The sequence below is a fragment of the Apteryx rowi genome, unplaced genomic scaffold, assembly GCF_003343035.1.
Source record: "Apteryx rowi isolate R43461 unplaced genomic scaffold, aptRow1 scaffold_19, whole genome shotgun sequence".
Classification (NCBI taxonomy): Eukaryota; Metazoa; Chordata; class Aves; order Apterygiformes; family Apterygidae; genus Apteryx; species Apteryx rowi.
The window spans coordinates 1657229-1670960 of NW_020448196.1; the positions used below are offsets into that span (position 1 = coordinate 1657229).

General features: G+C 57.7%; 1 protein-coding gene across 1 annotated transcript in view; it reads left to right on the top strand.

The window, feature by feature from the left end:
* Positions 1-13732, top strand: part of HMCN2 (hemicentin 2) — a 55558-nt gene that overhangs the window by 18518 nt on the left and 23308 nt on the right. The window contains exons 23-28 of the mRNA XM_026062230.1: positions 768-895; positions 7332-7440; positions 7920-8089; positions 9478-9573; positions 9986-10162; positions 13358-13477. Coding sequence (XP_025918015.1) covers positions 768-895; positions 7332-7440; positions 7920-8089; positions 9478-9573; positions 9986-10162; positions 13358-13477 — 800 coding nt within the window. The remainder of the gene's footprint in view (positions 1-767; positions 896-7331; positions 7441-7919; positions 8090-9477; positions 9574-9985; positions 10163-13357; positions 13478-13732) is intronic.

A 13732-nucleotide genomic window follows, 5' to 3' on the forward strand; every position in this document is an offset into this window, starting at 1 on the left:
AGTGATTTATGGGAGTGCGCAGTTGAGGAATCTGCGGATGTGGGCTGAGATGATGTTATGTCTGTAGAGCCCAGACAACGCTGGGTCAGCACTGGTGGTGAGAGCACGGTCAGCTCCAGCTGCAGGGGCTGAGTGCTACGGAGAGCCCCTCCCGCCTTTGGGAATGACCTCCCAGCCCCTGGCCGGGGGTTCTCTCTCATGCCACTGCCTTGTGCTGAGCTCATGCAGGGACTGAGCAAAGGGATTTTGCATCCACGCACAGCTCATCAGGCCTCCTACTAGAGAAGGCACGTGGACCTTCTCACTACCAAGCAGCATATCGCTTTCTCTTGGTTGTCAGTGTGGACCGTGTTGTTCGTGTGCAACAGAAATTGTTTGTCAGCCAGCACTTGGGCTTATCCTCTCCTGGAAGAGTGTGCAGAGTAGGAGTTACAGCAGAGCTGTCCTCCAAGAGTTCTCAAGCTTTGAACATCCCTTGTCTCCATGGCATCTGTGGGCAGCTCTCCTCCTATTTAGCTCCCCAGCAGATACAGTAGGAGGAAGGCTTCGTATCAGTCCCACGCACCCTCGCAAAGCCACTCTGACAGGCAGAGGCTGAGCTGGAAGGGTCTGGCAGAGCCCTGCAGGAGCAGGTGATGGTGAGGCTTTGGCTCTTAGCTCCTGCCCAGGGAAAAGCTGTATGGAGTTTTAGAGCTCCAGGTGAAGAAGACATGGTAGTCCTTCACCAGCAAGGGGAAACGCCGGTTGTCTGTCCCCTCTCCCCGTAGGTATAGTGTCCTCCCTTCAGGATCCCTCCGGCTGGCTGAGCCCCGAGTGACAGACAATGGCTTTTACACCTGCACGGCCACAAATGCTGCAGGAAACGCCTCACTCAGCTACAGCCTGGAGGTCCAAGGTACATGTCCTTGCAGAAGCCAAGGCACAGCCTACATGGCCAGCTTGGTAGCCTCCCCATCCAAGCTAATTCAGTTGGGCCCTTCTGATGCTGGGAGGCCACATAGGCTTCTGCTTGATGTTGCAGAGGACCCTGTCATCTGACCGGGCACTGGGTCACTCTCAATTGCATTCCTTTGTGTCCTGGCTGGCTCATGAGCCAGCACGCTGCTTCCCTGTACAAGCTGGGATGGTTCGGGGGGCCCATCTGAGGTGCTGGGGTTCTGGACAGGCCATGTGGGTGCCCAAGCGAGGGTAAGTGACACTACTTGGCATCTTCTTAAAGCATGATGCTCCCCAGTGCTCCCACCCTGGTTGCCCATTGGGGTATGTACATAAAGTCAAGCTCCTTGGAACAGGCCGTGCTGCTTGCAAGGCTGGCCAGGGTCCTGTGAGCGTGTGCCCATGGTGACTTAGCCTGAGATGAGAGAGGGCAGTTTTCTTGTGCAACTCCACTCCAGCACCAGCTCCTTCCTTGGGAATGGAAAACTTCCAGGTCAGCCCAGAAGGAACCTGTGGACATTTTTCTCATTTCTGTGCTGTCTCTCTCTCACTGTTGAGCTGAAACAGGGCTCTGCATACCCCTACACCCCTGAGAGAGCATGCTGGCTGTTGTGTCACCCAGGGGAGTTGCAGATCATGGCTCTTTACTTCTCCTCTCAACACAGTGTTCTCTTCCTTTCTTTCTTTCTATCCCAGTCCCACCACAAATCCGCCCTGTGCCCAAGGTCCTGCGGGTGCTGGTGGGTCTTCATCTGGAGCTGCCATGCGTGGCTCATGGGGACCCTGTCCCCCACCTCAGCTGGTCCAAGGATGGCCACCCCCTGAGTGTGGGCAAGGAGGGCTTCCTGGAGGGGCCCGATGGGACGATCAGCATCGAGGACGTGCAAGTCTCCAACTCGGGACAGTACCGCTGTGTTGCCAGCAACAGCGCAGGGCAAGATGCTGCAGAGCTGGCTGTGGAAGTGCTGGGTGAGTGCCGGGCATCGCACTGCCCCGGGGTGGCCTCCACCAGGGCTGGGGCCCTGGCACCCAGCCCTGTGAGGCAAGGAGGGAGCAGTGGGTGAGGAGGGCTGAGTTTGGTCTGGTGGGGCCCTGCTGATCCCGCACTGGGGTGACTTCTCCCTGCAGAGCTCCCCTACCTGGAGGATGGTGCAGAGGTCCTGCTGGAGAGGGTTCTCCATGAGAACGTCACCATGCTGTGTCCTGCCAAGGGTAAGAGACCCCAAGTTGGGAAGGGTCCACCTCATCCTATCCTCAACTCTGCGCATGCAGGAAATACTTACCCATAGGCTAGCTGGTGTCCTTCTCCCCCTTCCCTTCATTAGGGGTGGTGTTAATTTGGAGCAAACGCTCCCTCCTGGGTTGTCCCCGTGCTCGTGCACTCCATGTATTCCTTGCTGGAAGAGGTTCAACAGTCCTTGCTCCTGTCTGGTTGGGGACCGCCAGACTGCTGTCCGGGCAAGGAATGAGGCGTCTCAGCAGCTCCCAGGTCTCTGAGGAAGATAGTCTTGCTGCCTTCATGGCAGATCAGTAGCACCACTGATGCTCTTCCATTTTCTCCTTTGCAACCCCTGTGTGGCTCCTCCACACCCTTCGCTAGGAAGGACCCTTTAAAAATAGTTCTTCTTCAGCCCATCAGGTTCTCCTGGGGATCCTGAGATCTCCTTTACAGCATCTCCAACATGTGGAGTGAGCGCACAGAGGCAGGCTGTCCCTTGGTCTCCTTGAGTGCACGGTGTCCTCTCCTTGGCTGTTCCAGATGGGTTATGTTCCTTGGTCCAGTTTTGGGAATGAGCCAAAATCCTGTACAGGCATCTTCTCTGCTTACCCATCCTCACTCCTTCATTACTACCGTGCTCCCGTCCTGCTTTCTTTGGGCTCAAGTCCGAACCCTCGCACTCACTGCTTTGGTAGCATACGATGGAGATGGTGCAGAAATAGCTGGTCTGTGTGAAGCTAGCAGGAATGTGCTGAAGAGCCTGTTCATGTCTGGGCAGCCTGTGCAGAGCTGGTGTGCATTATGGTCCTGCCTCCCTGTGCCTTGTCTCCAGCTGCCTGCGCTGCTTTCCGGCTGCTCTGGGTGAGGAAAAGCCTCAGAGCCTGCAGCAGCAGCTGGAAATGAGGATCCAGCCTTTTTTTTTTTTTCCCTTTCTTTCTTTCTTCCCCCAGCACAAAGAATGTGCCGTAAAAAGCGGTCTGTGGGTTGGGTGGTGGTGGCTGATGCAGCCGTAGCTCTGCATGTGGCAAGCCATCTCCCTGCAGTGCCTGCGCCTGCGGGCACTGCCGGGTGCTGGGTTGCAGCGCTGCACAAGGAGCACCATCGTGCGGCTGCGACGCGCCGTACAGGGGACGCCGGCGGCAAGGCCCTCGGGGCTCCGCGTGTGTGGATGAATCCTACGGGCAGCCGGGGCAGAGACGAGAGGGGAGCGCATGTGTGTGTGTGGGGGGGGGAACCTAGATCTGTGCTGTGGGGAGCTGTGCAGACCGGGAAGGGGGATGCCCTTGAGCAGTCATGGGATCTCTGAGGAGGAGCAGGGAAGTGCGCTAACTATTGCCAAGCGAGGCAGCACAATGGTGAGACCTCAGGCTCTGAGTGTCCCGATGGTCGATGTGGATTTTTACAGACATCCCCCCTCCCAGCATGTTGCACAGCTGTCCAGCATGGATGGGAGACAGGGCACCTATAGCTGTTACGAGGTGGGGTGCTCACGTGAGCTCCCGTTGCCTTGCATACACGCAGGGACCCCCACACCATCCATCATCTGGCTGAAGGACTCAGTGGAGGTGTTGAGCATCATGCCAGGCGCTGTGGTGCTGGACGGGGGCTCGCTCATGATCCGAGCCGTCCAGCCCAGCGACAGCGGAGATTATACCTGCCTGGCGACCAACGAAGTGGGCTCCGTGAGCCGGACAACCCAGCTGCTGGTGTACGGTATGCTGGCCCCCCTTGGGTCTGGGCAGGGGTGAACCTGGCCGGGTTCTGCTCCATGTCCCCAAAAGGGGGTGAGTGCTGTCCTTGCCGCATGGGTGATGAGAACCACTGGTGGGGCTGGGCAGCGGGGCAAAGCAGTTATTTTCTGAGCTGTGTGTGGGGAGCTGGGGACAGAACAGTGAGAAAGCCACACGCCATCTCAAGTCCCCACGGATGTCACTGCTCTTGCTTTCCTCCAGCCCCACCAGAGATGGTGGGAAGTGGCCAGTGGGAGAACATTTCTGTTGTGGCCAGCCAGGCCCTGACGCTGGATTGCAATGTTTCCGGCACCCCTGTCCCCACTGTCACATGGTACAAGGATGGGCAGCTGGTGAGTTGCTGGAAGATGGGGATACAGGCTCATGCCTTTCTGGGGTGTGGAAGCTGTCCTTGATGCCTCCTTTCCTCCCTCTTTTTCTGCAGGTGAGTGAAGTCAGAGGCATCCACTTCCTCCATGGGGCCCAGGCCCTCCGCTTCCCCAAGGTACGGAAGGAGGATGCGGGGTCCTACACCTGCAGAGCTCAGAACAAAGTTGGAGAGGCCCACAGACACTTCACCCTGCTTGTTCTAGGTGATTCAGGTCCCCATCCCCCTGTCTCCAGCAGGAGCACCCATGGGGTCAGGCTGGGCTTCAAAGAGGGGAGGGATGGATCGTGCAGCAGGCTGGCCAGAGGCTGACTGGTCTGGGTTGGCTGATGGTCCCTTGGGCCACTTCCAACATGCAAGTGACCCCAATTGGCAGCAGTAGTCCTCTATCTGGGCTCTCCTGAAGCCCGGAGATGTACAGGGTAGAGTCTGGGGCCACTGAGCACAGCTTTGTTCCCTTCCCTTTGGAGTTTCTGTGCCCTGTCACCCTGTGCCCCAGCGTTGCAAGGCACTGGTTAAAATGACCCTCCAAATGCTCAGCCCACAAACTGGCAGGGCCCTGTGCTCTGCGTTGGTTCAAGTGCCGGTCTCTGGGTTTGAGAATGGTAGGAGGCCCTGGGTGGTTGCATTGAACCTACTGTTGTCTTCTGTACCCATTCTGCCACCTTGTCTCCTACAATAACAGCACAGAGAAGTGAGGAGGGTGGCAAAACCTGAGTGTGTCCGATACCATCCCAACCCCGGTCTTTGTGGCTTGCGGGGAACCGTGCTTTCCTCCTGCTCAGTCTCCTCTGTTCTTCATTCCTGCCCCCCAGTCCCTCCAACAGCGTCAGGGCCCCAGTGGCCTCACAACGTCTCTGTGCTGGTGGGCTCCGAGGCAGTGCTGGAGTGTCGGACCTCAGGGGTGCCCCCGCCCCAGGTGGAGTGGCTGAAGGACGGGCAGTAAGTGAGCCGCGGCCAAGGCTCCAAGGACACTCCCAAGACCTCGTACCATTGCTCCGTACCCTGTGGACTCCATCCCCTGCTGTATGCTTGGTTCTGACTTTATTTTTGTACCGTTTTCTCCCTTGAGGCCTCTCCCAACACTGGACTCTCACATCCAGCTCCTGGAGGAGGATCAGGTCTTGAGGATTGAGGACAGCCAGCCAAGTCACCAAGGGAGGTATCAGTGCTTAGCATTCAACCAGGCTGGCCAGCACAGCAAGACTTTCCAACTGCATGTACTGAGTAAGTCCCTGGATGCCCTTGGCCTCCTTCATGTCCAGTTCCCTAAAACTTTCACCTTCCTGGCTGCCTCTGGGAAAGACGGGAGAGGATTTCACCAATGTACGAAAGTGGTATATTGTCCTCTTTGGGAGTGGCTGGGCTGGGGTAGACAGGCCAGTGTTGTAGGCAGCCAGGATACCTGTCCTTGTGGGTGGATTTTGCTCCCATATAAGAGATCCTGTAACAACCTGGCATGGTAAAGCAAGGTAGCTCTTAGGGCAGTAGGTTTCAATGCATGGGGGCATACAGTATTCTGAGTTACAATTTGAGGCCCTTGGGAGCAGCCAAACAGCCTGCAGCAGTGGGTCAGGATCTCCCTGTGTCACATCTCCGCCTCCATTTGCATGGCCAGCTGCCCCCTCCATCCTGGATTCTAACGAGACGGTGGAAGTAACGGTGCTGCTGAATCACTCCAGCGAGCTGCCCTGCGAGGCACAGGGCTCGCCAGCTCCCAGCATCACATGGTTCAAAGACAGGCGTCCGCTCGTCTCTGGCGCAAAGACCACCTACGTTAGAGGGGGGCACATCCTGCAGCTGAACATGGCCCAGGTGACAGATGCGGGGCTGTACACCTGCCGGGCCACCAACCCTGTGGGCACAGCGGAGAGGGCTGTGAGGCTCGAGGTTTATGGTAAGGCTTGGTCCCTTCACTTGATGTGCTTGTGAAGAGGAAGGCAGGAGGAGCTGCCCTTCACGGCCAGCTAGGAAGCATCTGCGGCTTGTTGGCTGGTGCTTTGCTTTTCTAGAGGGACCATTTCTCTGTTGGTCTCCTCTTCAGCAGCTTTGTGGTGGCTGTTGGCTATATTCAGCTGTGTTAGTGCAGATGTAAATGCGTGTTTCTGTTTCTGGGATGGTCTGTGAAATGGCAAATGCACTGCATGATATCGCATGTTTCTGGGAAATGGGCTGACTTTGGGAGCTAATTTCCCCAGGGCGAACTCTCTGCCCTTGGCTGCTCTGGTTCACCTGTGGCTCTGAGTTTCTACTGAGCCAGCTTGCCGTCTCCCTGTGGGCTGTGTCCTGGTGTCTGCTGATGGAGCCTGACCCAGCTGGAGGTGGCATGTGCACCCAAGGCTTCCCAGGGCACAGCATGCCTGCCTTCCTGCTACCGTAAGCTTTCGAGACAAAGCCACAGCATCTGGGTTGCGTACTTTGTACTCACACTCCCTTCGTCTCCTCTGCCCCTGCAGTGCCACCAAATATTGATGGCATGGCTGATGAAGAACACATGGTGGTGGTGGGCCAGCCCTTGGAGCTCCAGTGCTCGGCCAGTGGCAACCCCCCGCCCGTCCTGACCTGGCTCAAGGATGGGCTCCCACTGTCCGACAGCACTGGGACCCTGCTTCTGGGAGATGGCATGCTGCTGAGAGTTGAGCAGGCTTCAGAGAGCTCGGCGGGGATCTACACCTGCTTAGCCAGCAGTCCGGCGGGCGAGAGCGTGGTCCAGCACACGGTGGTAGTTCAGGGTATGGTGTTTGGACCCTTGCAGCAGAGCCTGGGTTGGCTGGAGTGGGGAGCACAGTGATTTATGGAGCAGCCAGATCTGCTCCTCTAACCGCATCATCTGAGAAGGGAGGGGGGGTGTGTGTGCAAAGATGGTGGCCTAAAACTTCAGCTTCTTTGAGAACAGAAGTGTGCAATAAGTCAAATTCAGCTCCAAACTGCTGCAAGTACTACTGTGTCCTCCAAATCCCCAGCTACTCCTGCTTTCCCAGAGCAGCGTCTTCCCCCATGCCAGAGTTTGAGGCTGGTTGGAGAGTGGTCTTTAGCCCGTTGTCCTCTTTTCTCCCAGCTCCCCCGCAGCTGCTGATCAGCGATGGGGAAAGGCACATGACGGCGATTGCCAACGACTCCCTGCAGATTCACTGCCACGCCACGGGCTTCCCTGCGCCCCAGGTCCAGTGAGTACCGCAGAGCAGCTGGGGGAGCCTGCCTCTACCACCCTGAGGTCCCTTTAGGAGCTATGTAAGGTCCTAGGGATGCTCCACAGCTGGACACACGAAGCTGTGCCAGTGATCGGGAAGGGGATCAGGATGAGTGATGGGGACCCCTGGCTTGGGGTGTCCCTTAGGGCACAAGCACAGAGCTTCCCCTTTGGGAAGTATCTCCCACTACCCCCTCACCCGCTCCCAGGGGATATATCCAGTAAAGAGAGGGAAGTATCCATCAGAAGAAGCCAGACAAAAGCTTCCTACAGTGACTTCATTAAGGGAAGCATCCATTTCTGTTCCTTGCCCCTAGGATCCTGTACTGCCAGCCCCCTTTCAGGAGATACCCACATAGTCCTTGCTGTCAGTACCCTGCTGTACTCCAGGTCCCTCTTTGGTGGACAGAAACAGGGTGTGGGCTGAGGACTTGCTGTCTGCTCCCCTTGTTTCAGGTGGCTAAAGAACGGTCACCCACTGGACGAGCTGGATGAAGTGGTGGTGTCTGAGGATGGCAGGACCCTGGTGATTCCCCATGTGGGGCTCAGCGACGAAGGGCTCTATGTCTGCCAGGGCAGCAACGAGGCAGGAGGAGCCCAGGCAGAGGTGCGGGTATTGGTGCAAGGTGAGCAGAGCATCTGGGGAGAGACCTGCTACCCTTCCCGCACACTGGGGAGAACATGGCTGGTCAAAGGGGTGGACAGGGAGAAGGAATGGAAAGCACTCATGGATGCTTCCTGGTAGAAGAAATCTCCCCAGTCCCACTTTGTTTTTCCCTTCCCTGGCTAGAGCGCCCATCGGTTAGCATCGTGGAGGGAGAGAGCCTCAGCGTGGCCCTCCGGCAGCCGGTGACTCTTCGGTGCCTGGCCACTGGCACTCCACCTCCACAGCTCAGCTGGTGGAAGGACGGGGTACTCTTGCCAGCCACAGGCCACCTTTTCCAGGTAGGGAGGCTGTGCTTGGGATCAGGGTCAAATACAGAAGTGCTGATGCAGAGCTGTGTGCTGTGGGCTTTTCTACGGCAGGGTCTGAGCTGAAGCACTGGTGCTGGGGAGATGGAGCACACGGGTGGGATGTCGTGGTGGGGTTTTGCATTCTCGGGAGCACACAGGCCCCCAGCTCAGAGTGGGCTGAGGACACAACAGCTAATTGACATGGCATCTGCTGCATGCTTGCTGGGCAACCCCTGCTTTGTTGGCCACTGGACTGGCCCAAAGTTTGGAGGAGAAACCCAGCCCTGGGATAGCAGGTGTGGGAATGCCAAGCTGGAAAGGCACATCAGAGATCTTGTGAAAGATTCTGGTGGGGTAGGTGAGACTCCAGCGAGTGAGGGAGTAAAGGTCCCCCTGTCCTGTTTTGAGCAGAGGGGGCTGGTTTGGGCTTGTGGGTGACTGATGCTAACTGGGAATCCCGTCTCCTGCCTCTAGATTGAGAAGGCTGACTTGATGGATGAAGGACTCTATTCCTGTGTCGCAGTGAACCCCGCCGGGGAGGACAAGCAAGACGTGATGCTGAAGGTCCTGGGTGAGAAACCAGGCAGGGAGCTGAGATCCTGCCAGGATGAAATATCTCTTCCCGGGGGACAAAGTAACCCAGAGGAGCAGGGCCATAAATCCTGATCCTCTCCTTGCTGTCCTTCCGCTAGCAAGGCTGACTCAGTGAGCAGCAGTGGCACTGCGCAGGAGTTAAGCGCACCCCCGCCAGTGTCCTGCAGCCCCTCACAGACTAGGCTTGAAGCCTCGCAAGGGAAAGTGAGGCAAAGGGGTTCGTCCAGGGCTGGGCACCCACCTGGGGCAGAGTGAACCTGGGGATGTGGGTGTCCTCTCCGCTGCTCCATCCATAACTTAGCAGTCCCAGAGCACGGAGCAAGCGCAGCCGTCCGGCTCCCAGTCCGTTGCTCTGTCGAGACCAAGGGCATGCTGCAAGCCCTCCGTGTGCGTGGCCATCTCCCCCTGCACGGCCGCAGCCGATGCGGGCCGTGCAGAGCTGATGACCGTCGGTGCTGGGTTGCAGTGCCTCCAAACATCGAGCCTGGCGAGGTGAACGTGACTGTCCTGGAGAATGCCACAGCGTCCCTGCAGTGCCTGGCCTCCGGGGTGCCAGCTCCTGGTAACTCAGTCTTCTCCCTCGGCTCTTACTTGCACCTCAGTTTTCCCTGGGCTCCTCTTTCCCCAACAAGTCAGCATCCCTGTTTCCAGCCCCTTGGCTGCTTGCAGACACCTTGGTGACTGCTGGGCGAGACGCCGGATACTTGTTAGGGAATAAAGGTGTCGGGGGCCAGCTGGGAAATTCAGCCCAAGCTTTGATGGAGGGTTGAGCCTGAATCCCAGTTTTCCAAGGTCTGAAACTCTTGTCTCCTGCGTACCACACTAGAGTACAACAGGGGGACGTGCCTGAGCTGAGGACTAAGGGGAAGCCCCGAGGCACAACGTGCCCCTGAATAATGAAGGCCGCCTGCCCTGTCGGTGAAAAGGGAAGGCAGCCTTGCTCCTTCTAGCTCAGCTCTCCGCTTCCCTTCCAGACATAGCCTGGTACAAGGGGCCTGAGCAGCTCTTGGCTGGGCCAGGCCTGGTGCTGTCCAGAGATGGGAAGCACCTGGAGATCCAGCATGCCCAGACCTCCGACTCCGGGAGCTACCGCTGCGTGGCCTCCAGCATGGCTGGTGGTGCCGAGATCTGGTACAGCCTGCAGGTGACCGGTGAGTCTGCTGCGAGGGCCGCAAGGACTGTAGATGTCCAAGAGGTGGGTGCTGCCTCCGGCAGCCCCTCATGTGTGCACAGGGCCAACGGGTCCATCCCAGCCCATGGGTACCTGCTCCTCTATCTATGGAAGATGGTTTTAGTGGAGACCCTGTTCTCTGCCGTGACTGCAGAAGGCAATGCCACCCCAGGGGGTTCCAGCCATGAACCCCCCCCCCCCCAATGTCCATCCCAGCTAATATCCCAGAAAGCCTGAGCCCTAAGGGCTGGTCCACCTCGTGGCGCTCTTGCTGCGCCTCCTGCCTCGGCCACCACCCCTTCCTTTTGCATCCCCGTGTTTCTGGTGATGCTCAGTGCTTGCTTTGGCCTCCCCAGTGCCCCCACGGATCACGTCTGGCCCCAGCCCTGTGACAGTGGTGATGAATGAGCCGGTGCAGATGGAGTGTGACGCCACGGGGGTCCCTGCCCCGGTCCTGCTGTGGCTGAAGGACGGCAATCCCGTGCCCAGCATGGTGGCGGATGGGCCACAGGTGAGACTGCCTGAAATGGAGCTGCTTGCTGGGAATGTCCCTCCTGGCCGTGCAAAGATGTTCTCCTTCCCCATTCTGACTTTTAAAGACCACGTTGCCAGGGCTGAGTGGATGCAGCATTGCCCAGACCTACCCCTGCGCTCGATCCAGGGCTCTGCACGGGAAGCATGAGCTCTGCGCCTGGGCTGGGCTCCCTGGCCGAGGAAGGGAGCAGTGAGCCTGCCGCACGGAGGACAGGAGGGCCTCCGGACGCGGCAAGGACAGGCTCCGGGCAGGCTTATGCCAATCTGTTTCCCTGTTCCTCTTTGCTGGCTTGCAGCCCAGCTGGCTGCACGGTTCTGGTTTTTCTGCTCATCTGGGCTCTCTCTGTTTCCGGGCCCGGGGGGAGCACAGATCATCTCCGGCGGGCGCGTGCTGTCCCTGCCGACCGCTCGCCTCCTGGATTCGGGGACGTACGTGTGCGTGGCCAGCAGCGCCGTGGGAGAGGACAGGCAGGAGGCCGCCCTCGAGGTGCGGTGTAAGTACAGCCCTCCCCGTGCGCCTGCGGCACCGCCAGGGCCCCGCTCCCTCCTTGCGACTGCCGGCTGCGAGGCTCGGAGGCGACGTCCACGGCTGCTGTGGGTCCCCTTGAACAGGCTGAGGGGGTGTGGGGCTTGCTCCGCCGTCCCACGGCGAGCGCACAGAGGAGTCAGGCACTTGGGAAGGCGGAGGGATGGGGCAGTGCGGCTGGGACACCCCAGCTGAGCGGATAGTTTTGGGAAGGCGTTTCCCTGTTGATCCCCTCTGGGGGTGGTTGTTTTCCAGTGCCGCCCACCGCCCTGGGCGAAGAGCAGAACGTCTCCATCCTTGTCAACCAGTCGGCGACCCTGGAGTGCTTGGCCCCTGGGGTAGCTCCTCAGGGGTCCCGCTGGCTGAAGGATGGGCACTTGCTCACGCCAAAGCCGGGAGTGCAGCTCTCTGCAGAGGGGACCACGCTCCAGGTGATGCTTCAGAGCATTGCAGAGGTTGGGAGGGGAAATGGGGCTGCCAAGACCCTCATCCCCCTCATGCCTGTCATCGGGAGGTGGCAGATGGGGATGGGGGGCCTCCCTTCCTATTGACCACAGTTGTTCACAGCCCTGTCTAAACCCTGAGCCCGCTCCTCGTCCTGAGCCCTGATGACTTCAGCCAGCACCAGCCCAAAATCTCTGGCTGGCTGAGGGGCCGTGTGGGCTCCAGGTCTGCTGCAGAGCATCTTAGTGCCATCTGCCCCCAAGGAAAGCCAGGCAGAGCGAGTGCTCCAGTGTTGCTTGTTGCCACAGATCAAGAGAGCTGACGTGCAGGATGCAGGCAGGTACACGTGCGAGATGTCCAGCCTCCTGGGCCACTTGGAGAATCACTACAACCTTGATGTGTGGGGTAAGGGAAGTTTCAGCTGAAATATCCCATTAGAGGAAAACATAATACATAAACACACATATGTGTGTGCATGTATGTGTACATATATATATGTATGCGTATATACGTATAATATGCAGCTGAGGTAGTTCACTGGCTTGGAAAATATTAAGCCCAAAGGTTAATGCTCCGCAAAATGATGCAGCTGGAGCTGGTAAGGAATCCCCTATGAGAATAGGCATCGGAGGGAAAAAGCCAATGTTTGAGTGAGCCTTCCTTTGGGGGGATTTCAGTGATGATGGGGAAGAGTTGTGTTTCTAAAATTTGACAAGAGAGTAGAAATATTTCCTTGCCATTGCCAAGGAAATTGTCACTTCTTTACGTTTGGACAATACAGAGGCTGCTGGAAGTATTGACTCCCTTCCCTCCCCCTACCCAAGTCTGGAAGATGCTAGTGGTGGTTCCCAGGCTGTTGCCAAGATGGGAACTAGCTGTTTTTGCTTGCTGAAGTCAAACATCCTTGCAGCTTCGCAGCCGGTGCAGCACGTCCTCGGCTAGCTGGAGAGCCGAGGCAGGGTCTGGCTTTTCTCAGGGATGCTTTAGGCCAGTTGGTGGAAGTCCTGCAGGCAGGTAGCCAGGGAATGGAAAAAATCCATTTCTCCCGATATGTGTTTGTTCTTAAAATCCCTTCCCAGGGAAATGTTTGCATGTTTGGCCTGGTGCCCTGGCTTGGGTGGATTGTTTGGGTTCTGCTGTTCTTTGTTTTTCGGGCGTTTCTGGGTGTTGGGTTTTTTCTTCCAAAAGCTAATATCCCTCCTGGGAAGGAGTTACCGTTTTCCAGCCAGCTGTAATTGTAAGCAACTGAAAACAAGGGCTGATAATGGAAAGTGTTAGCTAACCTTCACAGTGAGTAGTGCTGCCTAATAAGGCTGTGTCTGGCCAACCTGAGCTTGGCCTGATTGTGTGGCTGGCGCGGGGTGCTTGGTCGTCCTGTGCTGTAGGCCATGTGCAATCAAAAGTGTATCTCATATTTAATAGCTGGAAGGTCAATATTATCATTTCCACATGGATCCAGTGCAGAGCGGTAGTGACTTGCATAAGACCCAGAGGAGCTGTGATTGACGGGTAGCGGGCAGAGCCGAGTCCCCCATGGGGCTCGACAGTGCCGTTCCCCGAGCACATACGGCTGAGCCAGCTGCCCTGGCATCACGCTCGGCCTGTCGTCCTGGCAGCTGTGCCCGAGGCCAGGTGGTCAGGGAGCTGCTCCTCTTCTCTTGTGTCGTGCAGTGCCCCCGTCGTTCTCCTCAGCGGAGCCTGCTGCCGTGTCCGTGCTGGAAGGGCAGGTTGTTCAGCTGGCCTGTGAGTGCCATGGGATCCCCTTCCCCACCCTCACCTGGTGGAAGGACGGTAGGGTCCTTTCCTTGAACTTCATCCCACCCTACCCAGATATTGACCCACCCCAATCCGGGTCCTTGTAGGTGATGCCTGTTGCATGGGATGGGAGCCCCTTGTGCTAGCAAACACTGGGCTAGATTTTGAAGCTGGTTTCAAGCCTATTTCTTGGGTCTTCCTGCTCCTAACATAGTTGAGCATAAAATCACTGCACGCTGGTCTCCTTGGAGCAAGAGGTGCTTTACTATGAGCAGTATCCAGCTAACCCTT